This window comes from Panthera tigris, chromosome B3 (genome assembly GCF_018350195.1).
Source record: "Panthera tigris isolate Pti1 chromosome B3, P.tigris_Pti1_mat1.1, whole genome shotgun sequence".
NCBI lineage: Eukaryota > Metazoa > Chordata > Mammalia > Carnivora > Felidae > Panthera > Panthera tigris.
Genome location: NC_056665.1, coordinates 45949587 through 45967102, shown reverse-complemented (window position 1 = coordinate 45967102; position 17516 = coordinate 45949587). Strand labels below are relative to the sequence as shown.

At 35.2% G+C, this 17516-nt stretch overlaps 1 protein-coding gene across 2 annotated transcripts in view; it reads right to left on the bottom strand.

Annotated features, from left to right (window-relative positions):
- ADAM10 (ADAM metallopeptidase domain 10) overlaps nucleotides 1–17516 on the bottom strand; it is a 136877-nt gene that overhangs the window by 63387 nt on the left and 55974 nt on the right. For both annotated transcript variants that reach the window (XM_007084461.3, XM_042988760.1), the window contains exons 3-4: nucleotides 12326–12444; nucleotides 10180–10338 (exon numbers count right to left, since the gene is read on the bottom strand). In XM_007084461.3, the coding sequence (XP_007084523.1) occupies nucleotides 10180–10338; nucleotides 12326–12444 (278 nt within the window). The remainder of the gene's footprint in view (nucleotides 1–10179; nucleotides 10339–12325; nucleotides 12445–17516) is intronic.

Genomic DNA, 17516 nt, shown 5'->3' with positions numbered 1-17516 from the left:
GAAGAATATACACGTCTGATTTATATAAACCCAGCAGTCCCTATTATATAGTAACCCAATAAAATATAAATACTTTCCAGATATTAATAATACTAGACACATTGACACTCTTGTCATCAATACATTGCCAGTGATGCTCGGCATTTGAGCATTAAGATTAAGGTAAACAAGGGTGCCTGGGTGGTTCAGTTGATTAAGCGTCCAAGTTCAGCTCAGGTCATGATCTCACGGTTTGTGAGTTCAAGCCCCGTGTAGGGCTCTGTGCTGACAGTTCAGAGCCTGGAGCCTGCTTCGGATTCTGTGTCTCCCTCTCTCTCTGCCCCTGCCCGGCTCACACTCCATCTCTCTCTCTCAAAAATAAATAAGCATTAAAAAAAATTTTTTTTAAAGGTTAAGGTAAGCAAACAAGTACTGCCTAAAGGGTATCTCATCTATTTGATAAAATACATAAAGCTAATATATTTACAGACATAAATAAACATACATAGGTGTACACACACATACATATTTGTGACACTATACATGTAGCTGATGTTAGGGTAGATTTCTTTCTACCATTCCTCCACAGTCAGAAGTCAAACACATATTGGGGCGCCTGGGTGACTCAGTCAGTTAAGTGTCCAACTTCAGCTCACATCATGATCTCGCGGTTCTTGAGTTCAAGCCCCGTATCAGGCTCTGTGCTGACAGCTCAGAGCCTGGAGCCTGCTTTGGATCCTGTGTCTCCCCTCTCTCTGCCCCTCCCCTACTCACACTCTGTCTCTCTCTCAAAAATAAAATAAATATTAAAAAAATATATATTTTAAAGAAGTCAAACAAATACTAGTATAATAGCACACCATCTATAGGCTAACATCAGCAGCAGTTGAAAGGAAGCCAGTAGAAACTTAAGAACACAACCATCACCTAGCAGGCCATTATTCCCCAGGGTGAAAGGACGGCCTATAGGAAGATCACTCAGCCTCATCCCACCTCCAATAAGTTGTACGGCTGGAATCAAGAGACTACCTATGTTTAAGAAAATCACCTCCTCTGGTCCACCACCTGGGAGAGTCAAGAAACTCCTGCAGCACTGTCCAACTCCATCAGGCAGGCTCCAGCAAGAATCAAGGGGGGACCCAAAAACTCTTCCTGTTTTAGGGAAGACATTCCCCTGCCCCTCATGTCTCTAAACACTCACAACTATCTACCACCTTCTGCCTTGGGACCCTCAAGGACTATTGTCATTGTAACCCAGCTTTTATATTCATGAGACTATACCACCAACTACTCTAACTCATTATAGGTATTTGCTGCCCCCCAGATCACTACTTCCCTTTATTTCCTTATTTTTAGCTCTTAACTCACTGTCACTCTCTAACATCATCCCAACATAATTCTTAGTGATTCCAACATTAATGTTGATGATCCTTCCAGTACACTTACCTTTTCTCCAATGATCTTCTCCTACCTGAAGTTCTCACTTACATAATAATTCTTTTGAACCTGTCATTACTAATAAGTGAAACCCATTTACAATCTCAACTTGCACATCCTACTTTCTTTCCATGGCTGTCTTTTCACAACACTCCCTCCAACAATCTTGCAACACCACTAAGAACTTTCCATTTACCAATGTTACCACCTTGCTCACTATCTATGAATATTCTTTCTTCTGTTTATTCAGCTTAAATCCAATAGTCGAGTATTATCATAATTACTTCACTGCATTGGCTTAAAACTTCCTTTCCCTTCCCAATCCCAACTCTCAACCAAATCCTGTTTAAAATGAACTTTCTACCTACAGCCCTGCAAATGAATAGGCCTAAAAAAAACTGGTAACTATGACTATTCTCACTCAAAAATCATAATCTGTAACTCCTAGCAGCTCCTTTGTGCTACCTGGCATGGATACTTTATTTCCAGAGTCCATTCTCAATCTTATTTACCCAGTTAACTGTAGTCACTCACTGCTTTACCACATGAACAGCAGCAATAAAACTGATTGTGCCAGCTGAAACTATGCAAACTATGATCTTAATATCAATGGGGAAAATTATAATTGTTCCCAGGCTTTAAAATATTTAAATACTAAAATACTAATACCTTTTTACTAAATATAGTAAAACTCTCAATACTAAAACTCCTATTATTTATAAATCTATAGGACAATGAAAATAATAAAACTATTATTTAGTACACCATACTTTAAAACATTAGAAACATGAAGAATTAGATCTAAAGAAAAATATAGTGTTTTATTTCTTTATAAATTGTATTTTATATATCATCAACTAGAGATATACCTTTTTGAAAGTTGGATATTTAGGGTAAAAAATATATTTCCAAAGCAACAAAACAATATTTACATATGCTTCAAATCCTGTCAGCACAAAACTGCCCCAACAGAAAAAAAAAAAAGGAATCAAGTGTAGAATTTTCCCTACATACTTTCAAAACTTCTAAAAGACCCTATTTTCCCTGGTCACCACATTAACTATGAAAATGGACAATGACATTTTCCCTCTAAAATTACTGACAATATAATTCCCATTTCTAGAAAAAGCCTTTGTTCAACTAATGAATAAGCCCTCATTGTGATGCTAAATCATAGGATGCACTGTAGTTCCCCTGAAAAGGCCAAACAGCATATTCTTTCACAAAGAATGAATCATTGGTGTAGAATATTCAGCCTATTTAAAACAAAGATCAGCTTTAAATCTATTGCCTTTCTTCCAGTTCTTTTGCATGCCAAACTCTTGCTTTTGTTTTGCTGTAGGAGGGACAAATATAAATAATACATATATTGTGATACTACCTCAAGCAGGAAACAGTTCCAGTTAACTCTCAATCATCCACTCCAGGAAGAGGGAAATATTTACTGTTCAGATCCTCTGTCCAACAGAACTGGTACATAAAACACCCACTGCTTACTGCATCCTAACTAGAGTAGACCTTGCATTCTCACTATTCCCAGTAAGGCTTCCCCACCTCACTGTGACTGACAGGTTAGAATTTTGACTGCAGGGATGCCTCAGTCGGTTAGGCCTCAGACACTTGGTTTCAGCTCAGGTCATGATCATAGTTAGTGAGATCAAGTCCCGCATGATTGCTGATAGCACGGAGTCTGCTTGGGATTCTCTCTGTCCCTCTCGCTGTCCCTCCCCTGCACATGTGCTGGTGTGTGAGGACATGCATTCTCTCTCTCTCTCTCTCTCAAAATAAATAAACTTTAAAAGAAAAAAAAAAAGAAATGTGACTGCAAAACCAAGGTCTTGCCTATGAGATGACTCTAACAGTCAAAACATTTGGTGTAATCTCTCCATTAACATGCTATAAATTACCAAATCCAATGAAATAATCTAATTTTTATTGTATTAATTGAGTTTAAAACAGACGGACTCCACAGACAGACAATGAACAAAAAGCTGTTTTGTTAATATCTGGAGGGTAGGTGGGTAGGGTTCTTGCCCACAAAAATGCCATTTATTCCTAAAGTTGCCAAAAAACCAACAAGGATTCACTGATGGAGAGTAAAAAGGGAAAGTAGGCCATTATTTTATTATTTTATTTTATTTTATTTTATTTTATTTTATTTTATTTTATTTTATTTTATTTATTTTATTTTATTTTTTTAGAACAGAGGAGTTTGGAGGAATAAAGGAATAGCTAGGACACACCCCAAATATCCTTTCTTCTAACTCCAGGGGATAGGAGTCCCTTTCTCCCAAACACCCTGTCCCCATTCTCCACATCCAGTTTCTATTTGGGGAGGGTGGGGACAGCATGGGAAGAAAGGCATAGTATGACTGTCCCTGGGAAGGAGAGGAAGCTGAAGATGGTCCCCTTTTCCACATATACTCACAATACTCATCTCCCAGGAAACAGAGATGGGAAGCTGAGACAAGCATGTCCTTCCCCATCCCTGGTTTTTAAGAAGAAAGGGTTAGTGTTGGGAGCCAAGCAGATCATGGGCATCAGGTCAGTAGGAGAATTGTTGCTCTATTATTCTGATCAATTATAAAGAGAATCACTAGACTCTAAGGTGCATTAGGATAAGACCCTCTGTGTCCACAGGATCTCAAACTATCTTATACAAATTAGGCACTCAAATAATGTTAATAAATAAATTAATCATGTGTCAACCACACTCAAATTTTTAAAATAACTAATCATTAAACCTGTAAAACTTACAACTGAAACATGTATTGAAAACCTGTAACATACTGAATCAACATGACCATTATTTCCATTTATTCAGTCTGGGATAGAGAAAATGGGTGAGTCCAGGCCAAAGAAGATGCCAGTTTCATTTCTTTTCTGAAGTCCCTGAGCTGTGGTAGCTAAAAACAAATATTATCAGCCAGAGTAATAGCTACCTTTCTCCTGTCTTCAGAGATTCTTTTCTCTAACAGCCAAAAGTCTACCCTATGTTCAAGGTTCAAGTCAAATGCCATCTCCCCTAAGAAGTATTCCTAAGGATCCCTAAGGCTCCCTCAGTGTGCACTACCCTCAGTACTCTGATGACATTTTGCTTAAGCATTTATCACATTCTGGCGATATTACTGACTGGAAATTCCCCTGAAGGATTTTCTTTTGAAGTCTTAATCCTTCCTATACATTCACAAATCAATAAACATTTGTTGAATTTAATTTTTCAGTCAGCAGCTGGTTTCCATTCCTCTTCAAAGGTCATCCATTGACCAAAGACCTATAAACTGCTGACTCCAATAACCTCCTTTTGGCCTTCATTCCATCCGCAATAACTAGGAACTGTCTGCAACTTAAAACTGTTTCTACATGAAGGTGTGCTCTAAATCCCTAACTACTTTACAGATTCACATAAAATAGAACCTGTTCAAAATTAGGGCGTGTATGCACATAAATTTCCTAATTGTGTGTCAGTGTTATTTTTCATTGCGTCAATTTCTTTACAAAACAAGTAATGAGGAAAAAAAAAAAACTGTTACCAAACATCAGCAATACAAGAATAAATAGACACAGAGTACACATCCTCAAAGAACTTACAGTCTAGCTGGGATATTAGACATATATAAACAAGAATCCATTTAAATTCACCAAGTGTTAAGTGTTGCCGCAATTATCCACAGTTCATAAACAGTTAAATATCGGTTGAATTTAATTACTCATCCAGTCAACAGCTGTCTTCCTTCCATGCCTCTTCTCAGAGGTCAATCATATGGACCACTGACCTGTAAACTGCTGGATTCAAAACACAGCAACAACTCGCCGATACATAAATGGCAGTAAAGAGAGGACACCCAGAACTGACGGGCCAGAAAAGACTTCTAGAAATATTATTTCTGAACTGCATTTCGAAGGATGAGTGTTGGTTTGGGGGAAAAAGAATCTATAAGATCAGTGTTTCTTCTGCTCTCTTGCTTCCACAAGGTTCATCTTAAGTTTCCAAAATGTCTCCTTTCTAGACCTCAGGTAACAGACCAAGGCATTTAAAAGTCCTTAGTATGTATTTCATCCTCCTGTCTTTTTTCAAATTTATCATACGTAAAATGATGTTTAATCAATCAGTAGTTGATGGGCTACTATCAAAAGCTTTAGAGTTTTTATTTTTAATAACCCAAAACTAGAAACAACCCAAATGTCCATTGACAGGTGAATGCATAAACATCCATACAATGAAATACTACTCATCAATAAAAAGTAATGCACTATTAATATACACAAAAACATAGATGAATCTCAAAAAAATTGTGCTAAATTAAAGAAGTCAGATTTTTTTTAAGAGTACATAATACAGGAGCACCTGGGTGGCCCAGTCAGGTAAGCATCTGACTCCTGATTTTGGCTCAGGTCATGATTTCGTGGTTCATGACTTCAAGCCCCATGTCAGGCTCTGTGCAGAGATCCTGCTGGAGATCCTCTCTCTCCCTCTCCCTCTGTCCCTCCCCCACTCATGAGCATGTGCTTTCTCTCTCTCTCTCTCAAAAATAAATAAACTTAAAAAAAAAAGAGTACATAATATAAAATCACATTTACATAAAATTCTACAAAATGAAAACTAGCCTGCAAGTTTAGTGCCTGAGGAAAAAAGGGTTGAGAAGAGAAGGACTACACTGAGTAGGAGGAAGATTTTGGGGGGAAATGGATACATACACTATCTTGACTATGGTGATAGTTTCCCAGATGTACACAAATGCCAAAAAACTATCAAATAGTATACGTTACATATAAGCAGTTTTGAAGATAATGTATACCACAGCAGTGTTTAATAGTAAAAAGGGGGGAAGAATTTAAATGTCCACGTAGTTGATGGGTTGCTAAACAATACATTCACCAATGAAACAACAAAATATTACACAACCGTTCAAAAGAAAAATGTTAATGGCAGTGGACACACTTCTACTTCATTTACAGGCAAAAATGTAATTTTTATATAGTCATTTGATAATCAGCAAAATCAAAAATATTTCCAGCTCTACAGAAAAAGTAGTTAGATATCACCCAATTTTAGAAGAGATAAGGGATATTAAAGATCTGGTCTAATGCCCTCATTTTATACATAGAAACTGAGACCTATTTACTTGCATAAAAAAAGTAAGACCTTCCCATAAGGTCACAAAGCTATTCTAGTGCATCATCTTGATTTCCCTTCTACTCCATTCTCATACACATGGCATGCCTCAGTTCTCTGACACATTACCTCTTATGCTTTCTCCCTACCACATCTGTCACTAACTTGTATGATCCTGACCAAATGAATTAAACCCTGAAACCGTTTTAACTAGTTGATCTACAAGGCCACCTTTAAATCCACATTCTAACACTCCCTAAGCTGCTGAAACCAAAAACAGCGACATCAATGAATTCTTACTGTGATGTCTGAATATAAATAGGCAAGAAAGCAAGACTGCTTATGCAGATTATCTAATTTACAAATTTACAAGCCATGAACAAAGGATTAAGTGGTACTCTGACCCTTGTCATAACTGTTCACAATTCTATGTACTAGAAGAAAGTGCTTTTTACTACTAAGTACAGAATTGAACAAGTGTGAATTTAAGATGATAAATACATGTGGTTATCACCACCACATCTGAGTATCAAAGCGACTGGAGAAGTTATTAAATATTTTCACTGAAAGCTGTGCCTATGTTCTTGTACCACCTCAGAAGCCATTCCGTAAGGTTCTCCAGAACAGCAATATCATTCTCCATGGTGGCTTCATAGATTTATGCCAAGAGGTGCAAAAACAGTATTAAAAGAAGAGTAACCAAATTCTCATCAGAATGCCTACCCAAAGTTGGTATACCCAAAGGTGGTATACCTCACAGGTCATTTGCTTCTGCTGAGAATAACACACACACACACACACACACACACACACACACACACACACGGACACTAAGTTCACTCAAGCATGTACACAGTGTTCTAAACAATCACACAGTAATTAAGTTGTGAAAATAAATTATTAGGACTTAAGAAAATTCTATGAAAATAATAACATACATTAAAGGAAAATCTTTCCCTTTTAATTAGTCATAAAGTAGAATATCCTTTGCTAAATATATTAAGGAGAGAATCTGGCTTATAACCACAAAAGTTGCAAATGTGTCATTTTAGAGAGGCTTACAGATTTCAGAAAAGCCCCAGAAATCCTTGGAGTAATGTTAGAATTGACAGTTTTTTCCCTTGAGTGAAGCAGAAAAGCACACGGTTAAGAATACAAGATCCATAATAAAGTGACATGTTTTCTAAGCCTTAAGTTTCTTCATATATAAAGTTGTGGAGAGGGGACTATGTGTGCCTATTATACTTGATAGTGTAATTATGAGGATTAAATGAAATAATGCAAGCAAAAAACTTTATACAGCACCAGACATACATTAAACAGTAATAACTGTTCTTACTACTATTATTAGTACTATAACCTTAATTATTCTACTCAGAAAGGTTAAAGACTCAATTAAAAGGGAAGGGCACCTGGGTGGCTCACTCTGTTAAGGGTCAGACTTCCGCTCAGGTCATGATCTCACAGTTTGTGGGTTCGAGCCCGTGTTGGGCTCTGTGCTGACAGCTCAGAGCCTCGTTCAGATTCTGTGTCTCCCTCTCTCTCTCTCTCTCTCTGCCCCTCCCCTTTCATTTTCTGTTTCTCTCTCAAAAAATAAATACACATTAAAAAAAGAGAGCCAATTAAAAGTGAATGATCTGTCCTGTAGAAAAGGAGTAAGCTAACTACAGGCTGCTGCACAACTGAGTCCTTTGGTTTGGCATGCAAGCTAAGGAAAGCTTTTACATTTTTAAATGGTTGAAAACATTTGAACAAAATCACTCTTGACATTACTATTTGTAAGCTCTAATCCCACTATTGGTATATAATAAGAAGAATGTGAAAAGGCATGAACATATATTTTAATTGGATAAATAAAAAATAAGAGCTGAAACCAATGGTAAAGTTAAATGCCAAAAAGAATAGAAAACTCAGTCACGTCCAATTTCATTGATCCTACAAGCTAACTCATTATCTTTGGGGAAAAAGAAAGGTTGACATAAAGGAAGATATTTGGAAGTTACTGTAAGATGCAAAGGGGAAAAATGCAATTATAGGACAGGAAGAAATAAAAGTGCAAAAAAAGAGCAGAATATGCTTAACCTACATACAAACAGAAAAGAGGAGGGAAATGAGAGAGAAGATGCAATAACAGAAATCATAAAAGGCAGAACAAACACAGTATAGGGTGCTTATGGGGAAGTATAAATCAGCAAAGGATAACATTTGATTATAATACAATTAAACACATGAGTTCAAAATCTGTCCATTACTCTCTTCCTCTCCCTCCTTTCCCAAAAGGTCTTGTTTGATTTTGAGAACACATTATAAGGAAAATGTTTCAAGATTTCATTAAGTATCTATAAATAATCTGCTCCAGAGATTAAATAGTATTTGGTATGTTTAAGGAGCAAAAGAAACAGAAACCACAGCTGAAGAATTTATATACCCTGATAGAAAAGGGAACCTGCAATAAGATTAAATTACTAAAAAATTACAAAGTAACACGCAAATCAAGTATATCGTAATTCTGTTGGAAGAAAGGAAGGCAGAGGAATTCATATTCCAACATGTGAAGAGGACTGTAGCTTAGAGCTTGAGAAGCGTCTGAAATACCAGGAGGGAGAACTGGAAAAGGAATCAAAGAGGGATGAATAAAAATATAGCCAAGTAGCATTAATGAATTTGTGAGTTAGCAAGTAGCTAAAGTCATAAATGCATCCCATCTAGAATAATTATGCTATTTTCTGTAACAATCCAGCATCAGCGATAACAAGCAGCTGGAGAGACTGAAAAAGTATGGAAACTGTCAGAGCTGATAGAGCAGAAAGTCAAGATGGTTAGGCTTTCCAATACATTATTAGGAGTGAGAATGAAATTATTGATAATAAATTTCTGGCTGTAGAATGGAAAATGAAGCCAGAAGGAAGGTACCAAGTTAGGAAAATAGGAAAAAATTAAGAGGCTAGTCTAATTATAGTCAAAAATAAAATATAAGTATTCAAGAGGCATTATAAATTACAGGAATGTATTTCTGCATTATTTCATGAAAGCATTCTTGTAATTAGATGACCATGAATATATGGACAATGGTAAAATTAAAAGGAGAAGTCTAAGTACATTTTCTACTCTGAAAATGTAAAACAAGGACTCTCCTGACAAATTACCATCATATAAAGACCATGGTAGAGGACAAAATCTAACATGATAAACCTTCAGTCTTACCAAGCTAAAGTGAAATCATTATTTCAAGATTCCAAAAAGAAATATTCAAAGGATTTAGATATTACCAAATACCTAAAATATTCCTTAAACACTATACAAATATCCACTTTGAAATTTACATAAGAAGATAATGATACTTCAGTAGGCCACACACACAAAGGCATTACAGCATTAAATGACCGGCTGATATCAGAATATAGAATTTCCAGTTCAATCAGTGTTGTTGACTCATAGTTCATATAGAATTGGTTGTATCATATCAACAAAGTAGGAACGGCACGGACTGAGAAGGAAATCACCTCTTTATAATAGATCTATTTTTCATTAAGTTGAGACTTTGGCTGTGAAACTATTTTCACCTCAGACTTTGTATGTCTCACATACGTTTAACTATTTAATATGCCTCTTTGCGAAAGGCTACTTGATAAAATTTAAGTACTTACTAATATCATCTTCATGATAAATGACAGAATGAAAAGGTAGAGTTCGGTCTTTAATATATCTCTCTGCTGGCTCAACATAAAATGTGCCACCACGAGTCTGGATGAATCCTTCAAATCTTCCATCAATAACAGACCCATGGCTAAAACTTCCTTCTTCACCTATTAATGAAAGGAACAAACTCTTGAAAAGTTAATTTGCACGTAAATGTTAAATTCATTCTCCTTTAAAAAGCCATTCTTATATATTTTAAAAATGTGATACAAATTTATTGGGGAAACTAATTTTCACATAAAATATATCAAGCTGAATCTGAGATGTGAACAGCAACTAGTACTTAGTTAAAATCTAAACAGTTTAACTAGACAACAACAATCAGAAATAGAACATCTATCTCTCCTTGGCAATCATATTCCCAGCACCTAAGCATAGTGCCTGGCAAGCATTCAACACTCACTCAATAAATAATTGTTACATTAACTCAAACTCAGAAAGAGGCAAGCAGATCCACTGACACAATATGTACTTTCAAAATAAAGATATTAAATAATCTTTTGGGTTTTTGCTCTAATTACATAAGCAAAAAGTTCTTTTCCCACCTGATATAATCTGCATGAGACTTTTGGCATCCTTTTTTTATAAATACATTTTTTAAATAAGAAAGTCTCAAATATTTCAGAAGTAGTTTGAACAAAAAGTAATCCAATAATACTTTTTAAGATACTAGATTTGTAATACTGTCCCATCAATTACACTTCTCTAGTGAAAGAAAATATGGGATAAAAAAAAAGGTATTCTGAGATATTCACAAAGAAAAGCTGAGCACCAACCGTCACATGACAAAAAGAAGTGGAAGTAGGAAGATGGTGCTTAAAAGTTAAATTTACCTGTTAAAATTTTCTCACTAAAATAAGTATCAGGCTTTCCACAATTTCTAAACTGTAGATTAACATTAATTAACTGATTGTGAATTAACTAAGGACTAAAGCTAAGAACCCAAGACACTGGTATTTTAAATGACATGATTTCTATCTGCAAACTTATTTATTAGTCTTGTACTTTTCTTAGCCATCGCCTGGCAAAGAATTGCAGACACTAAGTTATCTTCTCAGAAAGATAAATAGGGAATAGTAGAAAACTATAGTTTGAAACTGAAAGTCTAGACTGACAGAAAAACACTTTCCTTTGTTTACAAAATTACAAGAGTACAAAAAACTTTCATTAACCAAGTTTCATCTACAAGTGAGAATTTGTAAGTATAGAAATGCCTCATTTGTCTGGCATAATAAAAAAAATTAGAAACAGTTTTAAAAACTTAATTTTTCATAATGTTATGATTTTGAGCAGAAATCCATTACACAGAAATGAAATTTAACTTTCAGTCAACTTTGTCTTAATAACAGAGAGTCATCTTATTTATCAATATACAATTATAATACTACTTTGATCCTCTCTAATCTCTCCAGAAGACTTTGACTGTTTTTCCCACACTACTAAACTGTCAAATGTAACTTTCTCTTGGGTGAAGTGTGCTCCCCATCCCTTTTTACAGTAACTTTTTAATCAGCTGTAGTAAGAGAAATTTGCTAGAACTGTAAACACAGCAAACAAATTCTGAGAAAGGAAGGCCCTGAATGGATTTTCCTATGCATAACTTTGTCACATTATTTTTGGCTGTTAAGATGATCTTTACAGTTTTCCTTTAGATTTTTCCTCTTTTCTTATAAAACAGATCCAATTTCTTGCTTGAAAGATTAGAAAATTATAAAAGCCATTAAAAAATTTTTTCAAACTAACAGTTTGTAGGTACTGAGAATCAAAACATCATACCTTTCAGAAACGAGGCACTATATAATTCAATATTAAAAATACATGAAAAGATAGATCCAAGGGTTACTTCATTCTTCAAAGACCATTATCCTTCATGATATACTTAAATCTACAAATCTCCTCAGGATCTCTCTCCCAACTTTCTGTTTTTTGTTTTTTAAATATAATTTATCAGCAAATTGGCTAACATACAGTGTGTAAAGTGTGCTCTTGGTTTTTTATCCCACCTTTCTGAAATATATGTCTATACCTCAAAATACATGTGTTTCCTTGTGTAGAAAAAACTAAAGAAAAGAATTCTTCTAAGGTTCAACTTACCATAAATATGTCCAGTGTAAATATGAGAGGTATCATAATCAAGTACTTTATTTGATGTTTCTACTTTAAATTCACTACTGAAAAGGGATGTATCCCTCTTCATCCGTAGGTTGAAATGTCTGCAAAACAGAGAAGAAACGGGAAAAAATGAAATTAAAAGGACCCAAATTTTAAACAATTTTTTGGTTAAATTTTTGGTCTGCAAAATATAAACTGTTTCACACAATCTGTCTACTTGGGAAATATACTGTCCAAGATTTCTCTTATAAAAATTTCGCTCTAAAATTCAATCTAGTTGTTATGACACAAATCTAAATTATATTCAATTAAACAGTAACTGTCTAGGATATATTAAAGAATGAACGTGTCTATAGGCTGATTCCTACGTGGTAAAAACAAGTTCATTCCAACAGCAACTAAGTTGCTTGGACATAAAAACACGTTTCTAGACCCAATTACTATTATTCACCGCTACCTGCCTTCTCTCTTTAGTCATTCTTCAATGTTGCCATTTCCCCCTACTCTTCACAACTCAAATAATACATTAAAAACTGGCACCTACATTAATGACTTCTCAGAAAAGCAAGTATGCATGCTCTTTCTCTTACACACACACACACACACACACACACGCACGCACATACAAAAGCACAGCTTTCAACTCATATTTTTTCCTTGGGACTTTTAATTCTTCTGTCATTAGATCTTCCTCCGTTCAATTTGAGAAGCCCAAAAGACCATAATATTAGCTGAAATCATACTCAATTGTCCTCTATAGACTAACAAGAAAGACCAAAATATTGAGGTGAAAATAAAGAATCTAGGGTTGAATCAAACTTGAAATCAAATCTTATGTCTAAAATCTACTAGCCAAGGATTGCAGTCTGTCAAATGAAGATAATACATTCTATCTTGTAAAACTTTTTAAAGGGCTACACAGTAGCCTGGCACATAGGAGATGTATAATAAATGGCAACTAATTAGCTATCATTACTAAACTCTTAAAAGTATATCAAGTCTCTTTTATAACTGTCATAAAAGTCTGCACATAGCACAATTTCTACTCAATGAATCTGAACTAAAGTGTTCAATTAGCAAGTGCCAAATGTTAGTAGGATATGGAATAACTAGAACTCTCCCACATGGCTGGTAGAAGTACAAAATGGTGAAATCACTTTGGAAAACTGGCACTTTTTTTTAAGTTAAACATATGAAAACCCTCTGACCCACAATTATATCCCAAGAGAAATGAAAGCACAAGTCCATAAAAACAAATTGGACACAAATGCCCATAGCAGTTTTGTAATAGACCAAAATTGGAAATAACCCAAATGTCTATCAACAAGTAAAGAGATAAAGACTGTGACTTATTCATACAATGGCAAACTACTCAGCGATAAAAAATATCAAACTACTAAAAAATACACACTTTTGTGAAGACATAAAAGAACATATATAGTATAAGTCCATATATATGCAATCTAGAATAGGCAAAAAGCTATCTATACAGAAAGTGGACTGGTGGTTGCCTGGGGTAGAGAGACACTAAGGGTAAAGGCAGATGAAGGAACTTTTTGCTATGATGAACAGGTTCTATATCTTAATTTGAATGGCAGTTACACAAGTATATAAATTTGTCAAAACCTAACTCACACTACACACATGAAATGAGTACTGTTGACCTTTGAACAACATGGGTTTGAAGTGCCTGGGTCCACTTATACATAGAATTTTTTCCATAAATACAGTACTGTACTGCTTTCTTAATAACATTTTTTCTCTAGCTTACTTTAAGAATACAGAATGTAATACATATGACATACAAAATATGTGTTCATCAACAGTGTATATAATCAGTAAGGCTTCCAGTCAACAAGAGGCTATCAGTAGTTAAGTATTGGGGGAGTCAAAGGGGTACATGGGTTTTTGACTGCGTCGGAAGGTTGGTGTCCCAACCCCCACACTGTTCAAGGGCCAACTGTGTATTTTATTTTATGTAAATTATACTTCATGCTCACTTTGGCAGCACATATACTTTAAAAAAATGTAAATTATACTTTAATAAAATTTATCGTAAAGAAAAAACTCACTTTTCAAGTAAATATGGTCAACACAGTATACTTATTAGCTTCAGAAAGTGTCCCTTTTTCAACTTTATATTTTCTTTAATTTCATGTCAACTGTGGCACTCTTTTATTTTGAGGCTGTACTCATTTTTTTACTTGCCTAAAACTCTCACGAAACCACTCCTAAAACTTCTCAGGTGTTGTTTCAAGGACTCTAGACTAGGAAAAGCATCGTTAGAACCTTAAGCTTTCAATCTCCTGCCCCAAATAATCAACAAAGCCAAACATATCTTCCAAATGGAAACTCTACAAAGTTAAAAATAGACTATCGTGAATAAACAGGAATCCTGCCTGAATTCTTGCTGCACATCGTCTTTTCATAAGATTATTTTTGCTAACTGACAGGAAATTCTTGAATGTATATGCAGGTGTAAATATATACATTATTTTTAAAGGATCACAGTATTCTGAAAAACCATTAACTTATCATTATATATATTTTTAATTCACTGTACAAGTACTATCTGAAAACGAGCACTTTTGTTAAAGAGACTAAAACACTAAATGTCCAATGGCTTAATATATTTATCATTCAGTATTTATTATTCAGCAAAACTGTTATGCCCTAAAACTGTTATAAACAGAGCATATTCTATATGCAAAAAAGGGAAGATATAAGCTTCAGAAAGACATTTAAGTTCAATATAAGAACAATCTATGCTACACTCCCTACCCCTAAAAAATAGTTCTACATCACTTAAAATGTCTAAGCACATAGCAAATATAGAGGGATGTTGTAATACAATTTAAGAACACTTAAAGCAGGTACCTTCCAACCCTGATACTGACAGCATAAGAAAATCATCTCACATGTACAAAATATTATTCTCTATATTGATTTAAATTGGACTAAATCGTATATAAAATCAGTTCTCAATTACCCATGCATAATCAGTCAGGTCATGATCTCGCAGTTCGTGAGATCGAGCCCCACATCAAGCTCTGTGCTGATACCACAGGAGCCTGCTTGGGATTCTGTCTCTCTCTCTCTCTCTGCCCCTTCCCCATTCACATGTGCACATGTACACATACACACTCACTCTCTCTCTCTCCCCCACCCAATAAATAAATAAATAAATAAATAAATAAATAAATAAATAAATAAATATTTTGAAAAATCAACCATGTATCAACAAAAGAGGAAACGGAATGACAGTGAGGCTGAAAGGCAGGCAAATGGTAGAAAGAAGCCAAATTGAGTTAAAGTTTGTCACAATCTATGAAACAGATTAACTATGAATGAATAATCAGAAGCTGGGCATAATTTATTCCATTAACTAAGCCATTGAATTCAAATTCCTTAATTTTAATTCTACCACCATCTGTTTAATATATATCTTTATGCTATTTTAATATTTCTATGAATTATAAATTCTTTGCCACCTCTGTATTAAACATAATACAAAATAATAATAATAAATACATTCTACTTTCCAGTTTCTCAATAAGCCCTGAATAAAAAACTATCTGAAAACTTGGCTTTTAGTTGTTTAAACTTTTGGCTCAAAGGCCAGAAAAAGTATAGTGAACACTGCCTTATAAAGTCATTATACTCTGGAAAAACAGTTTGATGATTCATCAGAAGTTCCTAGAATGACCCTAAAATGTTCCTAATATGTTCCTAATATGTTCCTAATGTTCCTAATATGACCCAGCAATTCTTCTTCAAGGTATACAGCCAAAAAACTTAAAATCGGGGACTCAAACAGATTCTCGTACACCAATGTTTATAGAACATTATTCACAATAGCAAAACATGGAAACAACCCAAATGTCCCCCAGCAGATGGATTAAAAAAGTGTATGTTTAAGTGGTATAAACACACAATGGATTATTCAGCCTTAAAAAGGAAAGAAGCTCTGATATATGCTACAACATGGATTTAATGTTGGCATTCCAAAAACATGGAAAGCACTTTGCTACGTCAAACACAAAAGGACAAAGATGGCATGACTCCATTTATGGGAGGTACCTAGAAGAAGTAAATTCCTAGACATAGAAGGTAGAATAGAGGTTACCAAAGACTGATGAGAAGACAGAGAGGGGGAATTAGTTTGATGGGTATAGAGTTTCTGTTTGAAAAGATGAAAAAGCTCTGAAAAGGGATAATGGTGGTAGGTGCACAACACTATGAATGTACTTAATGCCACTGAATTGCATACACTTAAAAATGGTTTTGTCAGGGCGCCTGGGTGGCTCAGTCGGTAAAGCGTCCGACTTCGCTCAGGTCATGATCTGGCGATTTGTGAGTTCGAGCCCCATGATGGGCTCTGTGCTGACGGCTCAGAGCCTGGAGCTTGCTTCAGATTCTGTGTCTCCCCCTCTCTCGGCCCCTCCCATGCTCATGCTCTGTCTCTGTCTCTCAATAATAAATAAATGTTAAAACTTTTTTTTAATGGTTTTGGGGCGCCTGGTGGCTCAGTCGATTAAGTGTCCGACTGCAACTCAGGTCATGATCTCATGGTTCGTGAGCTCGAGCCCCGCATCAGACTCTATGCTGACAGCCTGGAGCCTGCCTCAGATTCTGTGTCTCCTTCTCTCTCTGCTCCTCGCCCCTCACACTCTGTGTGTGTCTCTCTCTCAAAAATAAATAAACATTAAAAAAAATTTATTTTTAAAAAATGGTTTTGTGGAGGGGTGCCTGGGTGGCTCAGTCGGTTAATCATCCAACTTTGACTCAGGTCATAATCTCGCAGTTCGTGAGTTCAAGTCCGCAACAGGCTCTGTGCTGACAGCTCGGTACCTGGAGCCTGCTTCAGATTCTGTGTCTCCCTCTCTCTCTCTGCCCCTTCCCTGCTCAGTCTCTCTCTCTTAAAAAATAAACATTAAAAAAAAAAAAAAAAAAGTCGAACTAACACATGCTGAGTGCTATAGTGGTTTTAATATAATATTACCAGTCTCTGTGAACAAATCGTCTTTTAAAACCTGAACAGATCTGAACAAATAAGATAATAAAGAGACAAAAATATAGTATTATTTAACTTTCACTGAATATTATATTTTAATAGTAGCATGAGAAATTTTCTTTATTAATGCTTAAGCCACTTTTAAGACTAAGACTAAAC